General features: G+C 39.6%; 1 protein-coding gene across 1 annotated transcript in view; it reads left to right on the top strand.

Moving 5' to 3' along the window:
- Positions 1-13,953, top strand: part of ANK3 (ankyrin 3) — a 322,298-nt gene that overhangs the window by 178,986 nt on the left and 129,359 nt on the right. The window contains exons 13-17 of the mRNA XM_047071796.1: positions 949-1,047; positions 3,798-3,995; positions 6,028-6,126; positions 6,413-6,511; positions 12,101-12,298. Of these exons, the coding sequence (XP_046927752.1) occupies positions 949-1,047; positions 3,798-3,995; positions 6,028-6,126; positions 6,413-6,511; positions 12,101-12,298 (693 nt within the window). The remainder of the gene's footprint in view (positions 1-948; positions 1,048-3,797; positions 3,996-6,027; positions 6,127-6,412; positions 6,512-12,100; positions 12,299-13,953) is intronic.

Below are 13,953 nucleotides of genomic sequence, written 5' to 3'. Positions count from 1 at the left end.
TAAGCATAGTAACAAGTTACATGCGAAATATGTCCTTGTGTATCCTTCCATGGAGGTGGATGTCCTGTAAAGCAATGCTCAATTTATAAAAGGAATTTTTAGGTGGATATCACTTGTGTGGGAGAATATATTTGCTCTTTATGACCTTTTGTTTCTTTTTGTCTATCCATATTTTCTATATTGTTTACATTTTTTTATGAAATAAATGAATACATAATCTGAATTAAACTCTCTCTGGTGACAATGAGGGAAGTGGTCAGGGTGGAGGAGTCCAGTGGCCAAGAAAATGGCCCCATGGGATAATGTCCAAAGACCAGAATACTGGTCTGCTAAATTAAATCACAGAATGCAAACCAACAGCCAACAGCAAAGTCTGGCCCTCAGGTATGTCTATATTGCCCTGGCAACATAGGATTTCTGTTGTTCTGTTTGCAGTTCTGATTTTGTGGTCAAGGTTTAAGAAATATATACAAACAGCCAAACTGCCAGCTTTTGAAAAATAGGAAGGTGTGGCATGATATGGCTGGCATCTGGCACAACTACTGAAGTGGTCTGCAGATGCCAAGGAGCAGCAGCCTCCCTTGGGCAAGGCGTCGGGCTGTCTAGTTGAGCGCTCCCCTCCTGCCCCACTCACTCATCTCCCCTCTTGCTTGGCTCCTGGGAGTATTCACCTTTCAAGCTGGGAGGAGGCCACACTGAGCAGCACTTCTGACACTGTTGGAGACCAGGCTCCCCAAGGGTTACTCCAATCCCTTCCATCAGGAATCAGGTTGCTGTGAAATTCTTGTGTATTTCATTTCCGATCTTTCCTCATTTTCAATAAGGAAGTGCTTGGGACTATTTTTTACTTAAAAAAGAAAAACACCCTACATCATAAGCATTATGCAAATAAAATATGCCACCCTTCTTCAGAGCTTCCATTAATTACCTTTGGCTCATGTTCCCCAGAGAGGAGAAACAGCGCTGCACATGGCAGCTCGATCTGGCCAAGCTGAAGTCGTGAGGTATCTGGTGCAAGACGGCGCTCAGGTAGAAGCTAAAGCCAAGGTATGTGTGACACAGGAAAGCCTTTGCTCTTGAGGAAAAAAATTACCCTTGATTTTATTAAAACCTTGAAACACCTGCATGCTCTCTTTCAGGGATACTCTTATAAAGTCTTGACAAAAGTATCTATCCAAGTGATATTGTAAAAAAAAAAAAAAAATCCTTCCCTACACATTTGTCCATTCAATTATTTTACAAAATTAAATAGAACAAGAACTTTGCATCCTTGGCACGTTGCTAGCCTCTAACAGATTTTGGAATCAAACCTAGACTTGATCCAGAATTCTTCACACTCCATAGAGAAGGGCTCATGTGGAAAGCTTCTAGAACAGGCATAATTTGGAAGCATAATTGAACTCTTTTGGTTGACTTATATGTCACCTGTCACAGCCATAAAAGGAAAAAGGAAGGTTTTACCTTTTCTTCACAACTTGAGATGTTATAAACCCTCAGACTCAAATTGGAGTGGCTTTAGGGATTTGCCTTTGCATAGAAGAATGTCTGGGTTGAGACTGAATGCTTCGCTTTCCTGGTTTAGCTCCCAGAAGAAACCCACTTTTCTTTCACTATTGAGATAGGTAGTTGGTCTGGCTATCAAAATGGCAGTTCAGGTCAGGGATCGTAAATAAATATGTAAATGCCTTAATCATTTAATTTAACCTTCAGTATATAAATGGTCTGCAGTTTCTAGTTTCAGGTTAAGTAGTGAGAAAACTGAGACATATATGAAGCAATTTGTATACAGAATATGTCTAGACTTTTATAACATCCCCCCAAAATATTTAGTTGTCTCACCCATATCTAATTTGACCACAATTGTTTTTTATCAACTTCTGTCAGAGCTTTCCAAAGCTTTTAAATTAGTCTTCTTAGGGGAAAATTAATCTTTCCCTTTCAGATTCATATTTTACCTGCTAACATATTGTGCGATTGTTTAATTAAAGTAATTAGTGCAAATATAGCACAAAGTAGCAATGTTACTAGTACAAAATAGTAGTGTGGGAACAAACACAACTAGATCATTGTAAGCATAAGATCTGCAGATGAGCCTAAAGGTTATAACAGCAGCAGACACAAGCTTTGGGTGTCCAATGTACTGTGGTGCCAGTTGGTGGATTTTACAGAGGGTCTGGAGACAGAGGTCAGCAAACTTTTTCTGTAAGGAGCCTGTTAGTATATATTGTAGGCTTTAACAGATGCACCATCTCTGTCACAGCTGCTCAACTCTGACATTTTGGAACAGAAGCAGTGATGGGCAATCCTACATAAGCAAATGGGTGTGTCCATGTTCCAATAAAACTTGGTTTACAAACACAGGTGGCGACTGGATTTGGCCCCTGGATTGTAGTTTTCATACCCCTGATCTAGAGATGGTGGTTCAGTCTGCTTAATCAGTAAAGTAGAATAAATAAGAAAAGCTGTACCCTACCATGGATTACAAGAAACCTCACATTTTCTGAGTGTTGTTAGTGACATATCAAGCATTGTATCTAGGAAAAGGTTTCACTCACGGCTGAAATTGAGCATAGAATTTGTAGTTATTGTTTCATGAAGGAGGCAGTATGTTTTGTGATTAAGAACCTTTCTTTCTCAGCCAGAATGCCTGGGTTTGAACCTTGGTCCTCCATTTATTAGCTATATAGTGTTTGAGCGAGTTAATGAATATCTATCCCTGTGGCACATTTATTTTTCTAGTTTCTTCATATAGAAAATGGAAATACTAACAATTACAAGTGGTAAGATTGTCGTGATGATTAATGAATTCATGTAGGTGGCGTACTTAGAACAGAGCTTGGGACATGTAGGTGCTCAGCCCATGTTTAGTGGTGGTCGTGGCAGTAGCAGAATTACAGGAAATTTTTTCTGTGACAATTATCTTTTTTCTGTTTTCAGTATTCTTCTTCCTGTGGCTCCACCAATTCCTCTTATACTTCTTACATAGACCCTCTTGCTTTGACCTTGACTCTCATCCTCCTTAGCTTTTCAGAGCACTCTCCTGTGCTCCAACCTCTTCTCTCTAGCTTCCCTATTTAAAGTACTCACCTGAATTTTTTCACACTCAAATAGAGGATTTCTCATTGGATGACCACCACAAGGCATCTTTGGGCAAACTAGAAAAAGATGCCTCTCCCATTTGGGGATAAGATCCTCAAGGTGCAAGATATAGTGCCTCATGCCTGGGAGTGAATTGTAATAAGGGGCCTTTCCTAGGTAGATACAGCTCATGCCAGGATGTACACCTTGACAAGCAGAGGGTTGGCTGCCTTTCAGCCTTCTTGGCTAGGAGTCTTTGTGCAGTTATACCTGGACAACCCTATACCTGGCCTCTGTGCTTTGGACTATGGCAAGGTGGCGCCAATAAAATAATTCATTCCATATGAGGGCACAATAACTGGTGAGGTATAATACCTTTCCCAGTTTTAGTAGGATAAATTCCCTTACCTCCCCAAAAAAGGAATCATTAGGGGATAAAATTTTAATAAAATATGGCAGGTGGTAGTGAGGATAATTTATAGATAGAACTGCCTTTCACACTTTTCATACTAATAGGTTACTCAAAGGGTATTTAAGGTGCTTAGATCCACCATCTCCCCCTTACTAAATGTTAAAGAAAAAGATAAATGGGATTTTTTTAGCATTGAAGCAAAGAATCTACGGTAGCCTCTGATACCAAGCAAAGTTTGCTGAATGTTTCACAATGTCACCATTGTGTTCTCAGCTAATCAGCCTTGTATTTCAACCTTGTCATTTAGGATGACCAAACCCCACTCCACATTTCTGCCCGATTGGGGAAGGCAGATATAGTACAACAGCTGTTGCAGCAAGGAGCATCTCCAAATGCAGCCACAACTTCTGGGTATACCCCACTCCACCTTTCGGCCCGCGAGGGGCATGAGGACGTAGCTGCATTCCTTTTGGATCATGGAGCATCTTTATCTATAACAACAAAGGTATGAAAGTAAATCTTGAAATCCTGTTGTGTCCCCCCCCAGATCCATCCTCCTTACAATTCCCAGCATGGTAATAGGTACACGAATGATACAACAGCATCTATCCTTGGGATCCCAGGATAGCCCTTAACATGGTCAGCAAAACCATGGAAGGGCGCCTTGTGGCTCAGTCGGTTGAGCGTCCACCTTCAGCTCAGTTCATGATCTCGTGGTCCATGGGTTCGAGCCCCACATCAGGCTCTGTGCTGACAGCTCAGGGCCTGGAGCCTGCTTCTGATTCTGTCTCCCTCTCTTTGCTCCTCCCCTGCTCACATTCTGCATCTCTCTCTCTCTCTCTCTCTCTCTCTCTCTCTCAAAAATAAATAAACATTAAAAAAATAAGGGGTACCTGGGTGGCTCAGTCGGTTGAGCGTCCAACTTTGGCTCAGGTCATGATCTCACAGTCTGTGGGTTTGAGCCCTGCGTTGGGCTCTGTGCTGATGGCTCAGAGTCTGGAGCCTGCTTCGGATTCTGTATCTCCCTGTCTCTCTGCCCCTCCCCAGGTCATGCTGTGTCTCTTTCTCTCTCTGTCAAAAATAAATAAACATTAAAAAAAATTTTTTTAAATAAATTTAAACAAAGCCATGGAGTGAGGCAGGGTAGTTTGGGGTATGTTTGTTTGTCTTATGTTTCTCAGTGCATTATCTTCCAAAGAATCATCAATGATATCTAGATTACAATGTTTCTTGCACATTATTTGATAGATTTAAATGGTGATTTAAAAACACAGCCATAGATCTCTCCTGCTAAGGCCAGGTATACAAACCACTTTCAAATCAGGAGGTGAATTTTTCTTGGATTATTTTTGTTTGGTGTTCTTTTGTTGCTGTTGTCTTGTATGATTAATGGTTTAATTTTTAAAATCTCAACTCTGATGCCTTAGAACAATAATCTACCACTTAGTTACTTTGTGGGTACAGACTGCAAATTTAGAGCTCATTTTTTGGTGATACTACGTAAACCTAACAAGTGTGATAGAAAGATGAATTGGCCTATGGCATGTCTTAGAAAACTAGAAATTAGTGCTTCACTCCCTTATTTGGATACAGAGAAGTGTGATCAATGCACAAGATAATTACAATAATTAGAAATACTTGGAAAACTATCCGAATAAATGATGACTACCTCCAACTTTTGCCCCCTGTGACTCTTCAGGCTCTTAAGTAGAGCAGAGTTGCAAAGTTCCTGGATTTCATTTAATATGTAAAACAGAGTAATGAGTGATGAAGGTTTTGAGTACACTTGCCCTTCCACCATGCCAGCTGCCCATTGGCTCTAGTTGGCTTTAGTCTCATGAGGTCAAATGTGTTGATGACCTTCCAGTTGCTGACTCATGCTTGGGAACCTCCATAACTGTGCATAGTGACTGACTGGTGGATACCCATGTCCTTGTAGGAGCAGGTAGCAAGGGAGAGCAACTACTCAACTCTCAGTACCCAGCTCTTGCAAACTTACTGGGATAGAACCATGTGTTATTATTCAGTTCACCTTTTGTGGTTAAGATGCATGATTCTCTGACTCCTACCCCTGAGGCCTAGAGCATACATAAAGATATGTGTATACATGCAGAAATAGGAGAAGAGGAAGAGAAAGGCTCCAGTCTAGTCATGTGGGAATATGGGAGGTCCAGACTTGTCCTGGATTTTCCCAAGCCTTCCAAATCCAAATTGGGACCCAGTAACATATTCTTCCCAAAATGTGAAATCCCAAAATAGCTCTAGAATAAGTCCCAGATCTAGCTCTCCACCTTCATTCTGGTCAGATGCCTGATTAGTCCCAGAATTAGTGGCATGTTGTGACTCAGTCAACAGAGAGAGAAAGATTAAATACTGCTCATCCTTGTTGATAAGGAGATTCTAGCTGTTGTCTTCCAGTGTTGGTCTTTAAATACAGGCTTAACTGTGCTTCATCGTGAGAATAATTCATTGGTTCCAAGAAAGCGATACCTTTGTTTCATTTCTCTTGGTCATTATTTTTATGTTTCTGTTTCCAGAAAGGATTTACTCCCCTCCATGTGGCCGCAAAATATGGGAAGCTGGAAGTAGCCAATCTCCTGCTACAGAAAAGTGCATCTCCAGATGCTGCTGGGAAGGTATGAGGCTGACCACCTTCCATGGTAGCAGGCCCCTTCCATGGTAGCAAAACAAGCACTTGCTACTTCACCACCAGCCACCTAAATTATGACTAGTCCCGAGTTAAGTCGCATAGGATGAAGATCACTTTGGAAACAGGAGGTGAACGCTGGGGTCCAAGCATTGTGGAAAGCGGAATGTAACTTACACTCTGTGTTGAACCCACACTAATCCTATCTCCTAAATCTAGGCCTCTGATGTTAAGACGCTTTTGACACTGGTTGTTGTTTCTGCACGTGTTTTCAGAGCGGGCTAACTCCACTGCACGTAGCTGCACATTACGATAATCAGAAAGTGGCCCTCCTGCTTTTGGACCAAGGAGCCTCACCTCACGCGGCTGCAAAGGTACCTGTGATTGGACAGCCCGAGGAGGCCTGTGAGCAGTGTCTGTTGGTCTCTGTGTGTGCATCCACTTTGCTGCACATGTAGCACCCTGCACCTTAGACATCACTTAAAAGACACAGAAATATAAGCTCCTCAGGGAATCTGTGCCTTCAGATCTTTGGTCACCTAATGTGGTAGATGCTCAATAAATATTCACGTGCCAATTGATTTTCCTTAAAAATCCGGGACATCCTGGAGCCTGTGGAGGAAATAAAGTTGAAGTTTTCTTCAGCCAGATTAAAAACATCAGCATAGCCTGAGGGAGTAAGAAAGTCTGATTTTTCAAGGTTATAAAATATGTGTGATATTTTCCTGGCCATAAAACATTGCCTTCGAGTTATTTATTTCTGTTTAATAACATGGGTTGGGAAATTTTGTTTTATGAGTTTTTATGATTGTTAAGAGGAATCTTTATTCCTATTATTAGGGTGTTTGGGGCCAGTAGACAACCTACATTTTTCAGAAAAGAGATACATAGAGTATATGGCTTCCTGATTCCCTGATATTCTGATTTGAGAGGCAAATCATAAAGAAGAATGTATTTGAAGGTAGGTTAATAGAGTGCTGTCAGTTTAGTAAGCTCTCTCTTGTGGAACAGGTGGCTGTGATCTGAGAAAAGTGGAAAGATACAAACCACAACTTAATGCTGTCTAGTTCTTTCACCAAATACTATTGGTTGGAAAAACTTTTAGCATTTTTAAGCTTTATACATCTTTTTTTTTTACTCTGCCATTGTGGGACAGCTACAGTGCTCTGCTTTAAACTTAGTGTTTACATTGAATCTGTTGTACACACAGGTCGATCAATGAATGGGCTGTTCTAGATCACTTTGTGGACTTTAAGAGAGAAAGTTTTCAGGTACCTTCTCTTTTTGAAGACTAGGTTATCTTTGACACCTATTTCTCCTCAGGACTCTTTTCCTATATGTCTTAATTATCTCCTGCCCCAGCCTCTCCAGAATGTACCCAGTGAAATCTATACTTCAGAACCAAACCTCCAAATTTGCTTTTCATCTAAATGTGGCTTTCCCTCCATAGTTTCTGATTCTGACAAACATTTTTTCTATCATAAAACCATGCCTTGGCCTTTGATAAAGCTTTATCTTTAAAACAAAAATGAATAGTAGCATTATTCACAGTAGCCAAAAGGTGGAAGCAACTCAGTATTTATTGAAGAATGAACAGATAACTAAAATGTGGTGTATACATACAATGGAGGAAGTAGGAAGGAAATTCTGGCACATGCTACAACATTAATCAGCCTCAAAGACACCGTGCTAAGTGAAATAAACCAATCACACAAAAGGACAAATACTGTATGAGTTCAGTCATAGAGAGATAGAAAGTAGAATGCTGGTTGCCAGGGGCTAAAGGGAGGAAGGACTGGGGAATTGGTGTTTAATGGATGGAGTTTCAGTTTGAAGATGGATGGTGGTAATGGTTCCAGAACAATGTGAAATGTAGTTAACGCCATTGACCATACATTTAAAAATGGTTTGGTTTTACATAATGTATATTTACCACAATTTAAAAAGTGAAAAAAATTACATTGAAACTTAATGATTGTCTATTTCATTTCAGTATATTTTAATATCCTTTTGGGCCTGGGCCACTTTTATTATATTATAATAACTCCAGGTTCTTGGTAGGAAAATAATTAATAAGCAAATTATTCACTCCTCACAAAACAGTAAGATAATTAATAGGAAAATTGTTCATTCCTCACATGAGAGTAAGCATTTTGACACAACTAGTACCAAGCAGTTTAGAATTGACAAGAGTCATAAAGTAGATAAGTGAAGCAAAATGAGTGCAAGCCACCCTTCGTCCATCCATTCCTTCTTTCAATCCATAAATAACCCTTAAATAGGTCCATAGTAGGTATATTTGCAGTTGATTTCCAGCTTCATATTTGTCAAACAAGACTTCATGTTTCCATGTCTGTAAAACATCCTTCACAACAAAGAGTTGAAAAGAGTTCTAACAGCACTTAGCCTTTGGAGTAGCTTTTATAGCCAATCCAACACTGGCTTTGCCAAGGAGATGTTACTTCTTGCTGCCACAGCACAATTGCCTCCATAAGAGCTTCAGTAATACCATCGCTGCTACATGGCTGATCATTCCCACTGTCTGAGGCACTGATCCTGGTCAGGAACTTTTTCTAGACTTTGATCCCAAGCAAAGTCTGTTCCTTCAGTTAAGGATGGGCTTTATCTGCTAGGCCAGAAACCTAGCTACTGTTGTTTAAACTGATGAGGCTCTATTTTTTCTCATTTATAAACAGTCTGGAGGTAGGCAGTTGTTGATGTTGGTCCAGTGTTTCCAGAACATTAAGAAAAGCTCCCTGTGATTTTTTTTTTCTTCCTTTCCTTTCAGAGACTGTTTTTGCCCAGGCTGCCAGTTCCTCTTTTCAAGCAGGAAAGAAAGACAATAGGGCATTCCCAGAAACTCCACCCAGCCATTTCTCCTTACCTGTCATTGGCCACTTCTTTCTGCAAGGGAAGCTAGGAAGTGTAGTTTTTCAGCTGGACACAATGCCAAGGCTCTTTTATTAAAGAAGGAGGGAGAAGGGATAAAGAAGTAGGTAAATACTCCCTGGAGTAAAGGAAGGTTTAGCATTTCCAAATTCTGGCTGTGGTGAAAAATGAGGGACAAAGGCTCAAAAAGGCACAATTTGAACATATGACTATAACAGCAGTTGACTTCAGTGTGAACTCTTTCTCAGTTCACATGCTGGGTTCTTAGGGTAGGTGATGCTCTCTTGCCTTTTCTTCTGTTTCATAGAATTGCCAACATATTTTCTTACTCATACATGTCCTAGGAACCTGATGCGATTTTGTAATGGGGGAGGAGGGAAGGTGCCGAAAAAGTAGATGGGCTTCTGTGATCCATTTTCACCAGATCTATTTCCCGAGGCAGGACTCTATGCTAGAAGCGGTATTGGCATGAAATCAGGCATAACCTGGACACTCATCGTGGAAAACAGATAGTGAGTCTTAACTTATTATCAGATTTCTCTTCCATAAAATGTACAATATATCTACTGGTATGGAACAGTAGAGATTCTTGGAAAAAAATATAAAGTATGATATACATCTATTACTTTTGTTAACTTAAAATTGCATTTCCTTTTGTTTTCATCTTGAATTACAAAAGCACACACTGCAAGCATTTTGTTCTCCACATCAAGAGGAAAAAAATATTTAAGATTATTCTGTAGCCGAATCTGTCACTATTTTATTTCTCTTCTGATAAATGCATCTTTCCCTTTAGTGTGATAGGTGAGAATCATTTTACTTTCCAGAAATTAAGAAGCATTTAGAAAGATTAGAGAACTTCTGATAGGTCTCAAGATGAACCTTTTTGTTTATTATTTGAAATATTTTTAAGTCTTTCTGAGATGAACTTCCATTCTAAAATAAATGCCGTGAATTGTTTTTCCCTTGCTTTATTCTTTCCTTTGTAGCTCAGGTAAGGAGCTCAGAGTAAAGCCCTCAGTAATCATGAGTAACTTGTCTAAAGTCAGCATGCATTTCAGAGATGCCAGAGTTTCTCTTTTTAGTGTTCTTTAGGACCTAGGATTTTTGGGTGGAATAAGAAATAATCCAGAGGATTGTCACCTGTTAAAGGACACTGACCTGCCTTCGGTGGTTGACAAGTAACTAACGCGAAGGTTATGTCTGTAGCAAAAGCAAAAAGAAATAAGATGCATAACAAGAAGCTAAACTCAGGCTATGTTGCTGTTACCACTCTGATTAGCCAGTGCTAGACATATTGACTAATCAGATGACCTATTTTAGCACTGATTTTGTGAATTTTGGCTTTTATGCAGGGGTGGGGATGGTAACGAAACAGACCACCCCCTCCTGTCATTCGCTGTAAAGTTGGGCTCAGTCCAAAGCTCTACATTTGGCTCTGAAGGCAATCCCTTTAGGGTGTGTCTGTACAGAGGGACAAATGTTTCCCAGGTCAGCTAGGGTTTCCAGATGGCAAAAGGTCAAAACTAAAAATAGGGATATAAAATCTTCTACCCTGGCCCATCCCGTTTGGCAGAGGCTGGTTTCAGAAGAGTCTGGAAGCAGCATTTCCACTTGCTTAAATCCTCTACAATTGATTACGGAAAGGGTGTTTCTCAAGTGAGAACCATTATCCTACTAGGACATGCTAATGACTTAAAATATGAGGGTAATTGCAGTAGGCTGGCCGGATCAGTGGTGCGGCAGCCCCCACTGTCTTCTGTGTTGTTTCCTACCCATCCATATGGCCTGGAAAGATTGTGACTGATAGTTGTCTAGCTTTGGATCATTTTGCCAAATGTGAATCCATGAATTCCATTTTTTTTCCTCTAAATCTTCTTTTCTATAAAAAATCATTCTCATTTTTCATTGGCATATCTTATATAGTTGGATTCATGCCCAAGTGAAAATATAATCTTGCATTTCTCTTAAATGACAATAAGGCTGGACAAGGTCCCCTAGTGCAGGGGACCTTTCTTTCTCAGGGCAGAAGACTATGAACAACCCTGAGGCACAGTTAATTGCCAGTTTGCCAGAGGAATTTAAGTTGCTTGAACCTCTGGTCATCAGAGGTCAGTCAAGACAAGGATCCCAGAATGTCCTGAAAGTGGTAGTAAGCTTGACTCAAATTCTGAGGATTCACCAGTCCCTGTGAGGCACTAGTAGAGATACAAAGACAAATACGACACAATACCTGCCCTCAACAAATTTGTATTTTAGTAGGAGGAAACAGGTATGCAAAGGAAAAAGTGCCACTATCTCCAGGACTTTGATTGGAGTCAGTTAGGTTGGGGGTGGGTGTAGGTGGGGAAGGAGGAAATGAAACCCTTCATGAGAGTATAACCCTTGAGCTGAATCTTCAGCTGATAGATGCTGACCCCAAAGACATAGTGGAGAAGAACATTCTTGACAGAATGAGGCAAAATAGAAACATGAGCTGTATCTTATGTGGGAAACCAGTTCAGCTGAAGCATAACGTAGAAACTAGAGTTTCATAGAAGAGGCAATCAAAGGGGCTGTGAGGGTAGATTATAGCATCTTGACTACCATGAACAGTAAATTTTTCAACTTGTTAGCAACAAGTGACTATTAAAGATATTTTAAAGGTAGAGTAATGGCTCTGAATAGCTATTATTGAATGAAAAGTGGAATAATGGCTCTGAACATGTCCATGGTACCACATTGTTTGTTGTTTCCTAGTTGTGTTTCCTCACATTGGCAATTTAAATAAAGCAAGTAATTATTGAGCACCTACTAACATTAACTGCCTGCAAGAGAGGACCCTATATTCCTTTTGCAAAACTGGTGGTACTCTGCATTAAACTGTCTATAGTATGTTTTCCCAATTTAGGGATGCGGGAGACATTAGGGCAGTACATTAATGGCACAGCTTGATTTATCAGTTTGCTTCTGTGATTATGAATTTTTAAACCGTCGAAGAAAATCACTAGAAAGGGGAGCATCCTATTTGAAAGTGCACTGCACACATTTTTATCTTGTTACTGGGCATGTGACTAAGTGATTCGTGTTGACAGAATGGTTATACGCCACTGCACATCGCTGCCAAAAAGAACCAGATGGACATAGCGACAACTCTGCTGGAATATGGTGCTGATGCAAATGCAGTTACCCGGCAAGGAATTGCTTCTGTCCATCTTGCAGCTCAGGAAGGACATGTGGACATGGTGTCCCTGCTCCTCAGCAGAAATGCTAATGTGAACCTGAGCAATAAGGTAACCTTTCTTTTTCTCTGCAAAGCGTATAACGAACCCTTACCTCTCAGAGAGGTCACTAAGAAGCATGCACTAAGAAGCATGAAGAATCCAGGTCAAATAGAATATATAAAGTGTAACGTTGCACCAAGATGTTTACCAAAATATTGCTTATTATAGTAAAGACTTTGAGAAAAAATGTTTAAACAGTAAGAGAATGGTAAATCAATACTTGTCAAGTCATACAATTGAATAACATATAGTCATAAAAATGAAGTCCACAAAGTTTTTCTTAATAATATGAAGTTTTGCTATAATGCTAATTCAAAGTACCACATTACCTTGCCAGAACTTAGCAAAATAGTAACTTGTAAATTATAGCCTATTGATTTTGTCTGCAAATATTTTGGGGGTACCTACTCATTGCCTCTCCCAGTTTTAAGTCCTACTTAAAAAATAAATATTAGAAAGAGTGCTGCCTTCATGGAGTCCATTTTAATAACAGAAGTTTAGAGTAGCTATTTTATTCAATAGGTTGGAAAGGTTGTTAGTCTTTCTATGTAAATTGGCAGTTTCAAGGAACGTGTGAAGTCTCTGTTCCCTAGTTTTTTCAAGTTCCTGTCCTCATATTTGGCAGCCCCATTATTAGTGAAGAATTTTATGAAGCAAAGTCTAGCCCACAATTGGCCAGAGACATGTTAATGAAGTTAGACCTCTCATTGCATGTATCAGAGAATTTGGGTTTGCTAAACTATTTATTAATACCTTAAGTCTGAGGTCTGCTCAAAGCACAGAACAGATGTTTCTAAGTCTTCCCTTCATATAACACAAAAGCCTGCTACAGTGCTCCCAAGTTCTTGACAATCCAAACTCCCTGGCTTTTTCTCTACCAGTTGGTGATGGCATGGCCATAGCTCAGGTTTTGGAGTGGAGTTTCAAGACAGCAATAGTTTTATGGGGACAAATGACAAGTAATTTTATTTGTTTTTCATATACATGGACTGTATTTTGGAATCATGGAGGTTTTGAATCCCCTGGGTGTGAATCCTAAGCCTGACTCTTCCTTGATGTGTGACTTGATTGAACAAGCTATATGACCTGATGAGCCTCAATTTTGCCCTCTAGTAAATGAAGACAACAATATTTACTTCACAGAAATGTCATAAAGATTAACTGAGGTAACATTCAGCACCTTCTCCTTAAGGAAGAAAATAAGAGTTGTCTTAATTGTGGACTTCTTATAATTTAGGGAAAATGTTATTCTGCACTAACCTGAATTCCCGAGGTTGTAATTTAACAAATTCTATAGACCAAAAGACATACATAAGAGAACAGGGAAATATTTTTTATTTCAGTTTTAATATCTTGAAAATATTTTGTGATTATTATAGAACAAAATATTTTTCATAGTTTTCTGGTGTAACAATTTGATTTTCTCTTAACTTTTATTTTAAACATTCCTTTTATCTGTGCATGTCTCTGTATTAATAGGAATCACAGAGCAATTTCAAACAGCCATTATAAACAGGATGGTTTTTGAATTTCAAGCGTTCAGATAGAGACCAAGCTTACAATAATTTGCTGCAAAATTCAACTTGTCTTAAAGACAAGGTAGAAGACCTGGTCTTCTCAAATTGAAGTACATTCTGGCATCCATTAGAGTCAGTCTATTTGAA

The sequence above is a fragment of the Lynx rufus genome, unplaced genomic scaffold (genome assembly GCF_022079265.1).
Source record: "Lynx rufus isolate CCGP_SWC_20201006 ecotype Redwood Valley unplaced genomic scaffold, mLynRuf1.p SCAF_11, whole genome shotgun sequence".
Lineage (NCBI taxonomy): Eukaryota > Metazoa > Chordata > Mammalia > Carnivora > Felidae > Lynx > Lynx rufus.
This window is presented reverse-complemented; position numbering and strand designations above follow the sequence as displayed.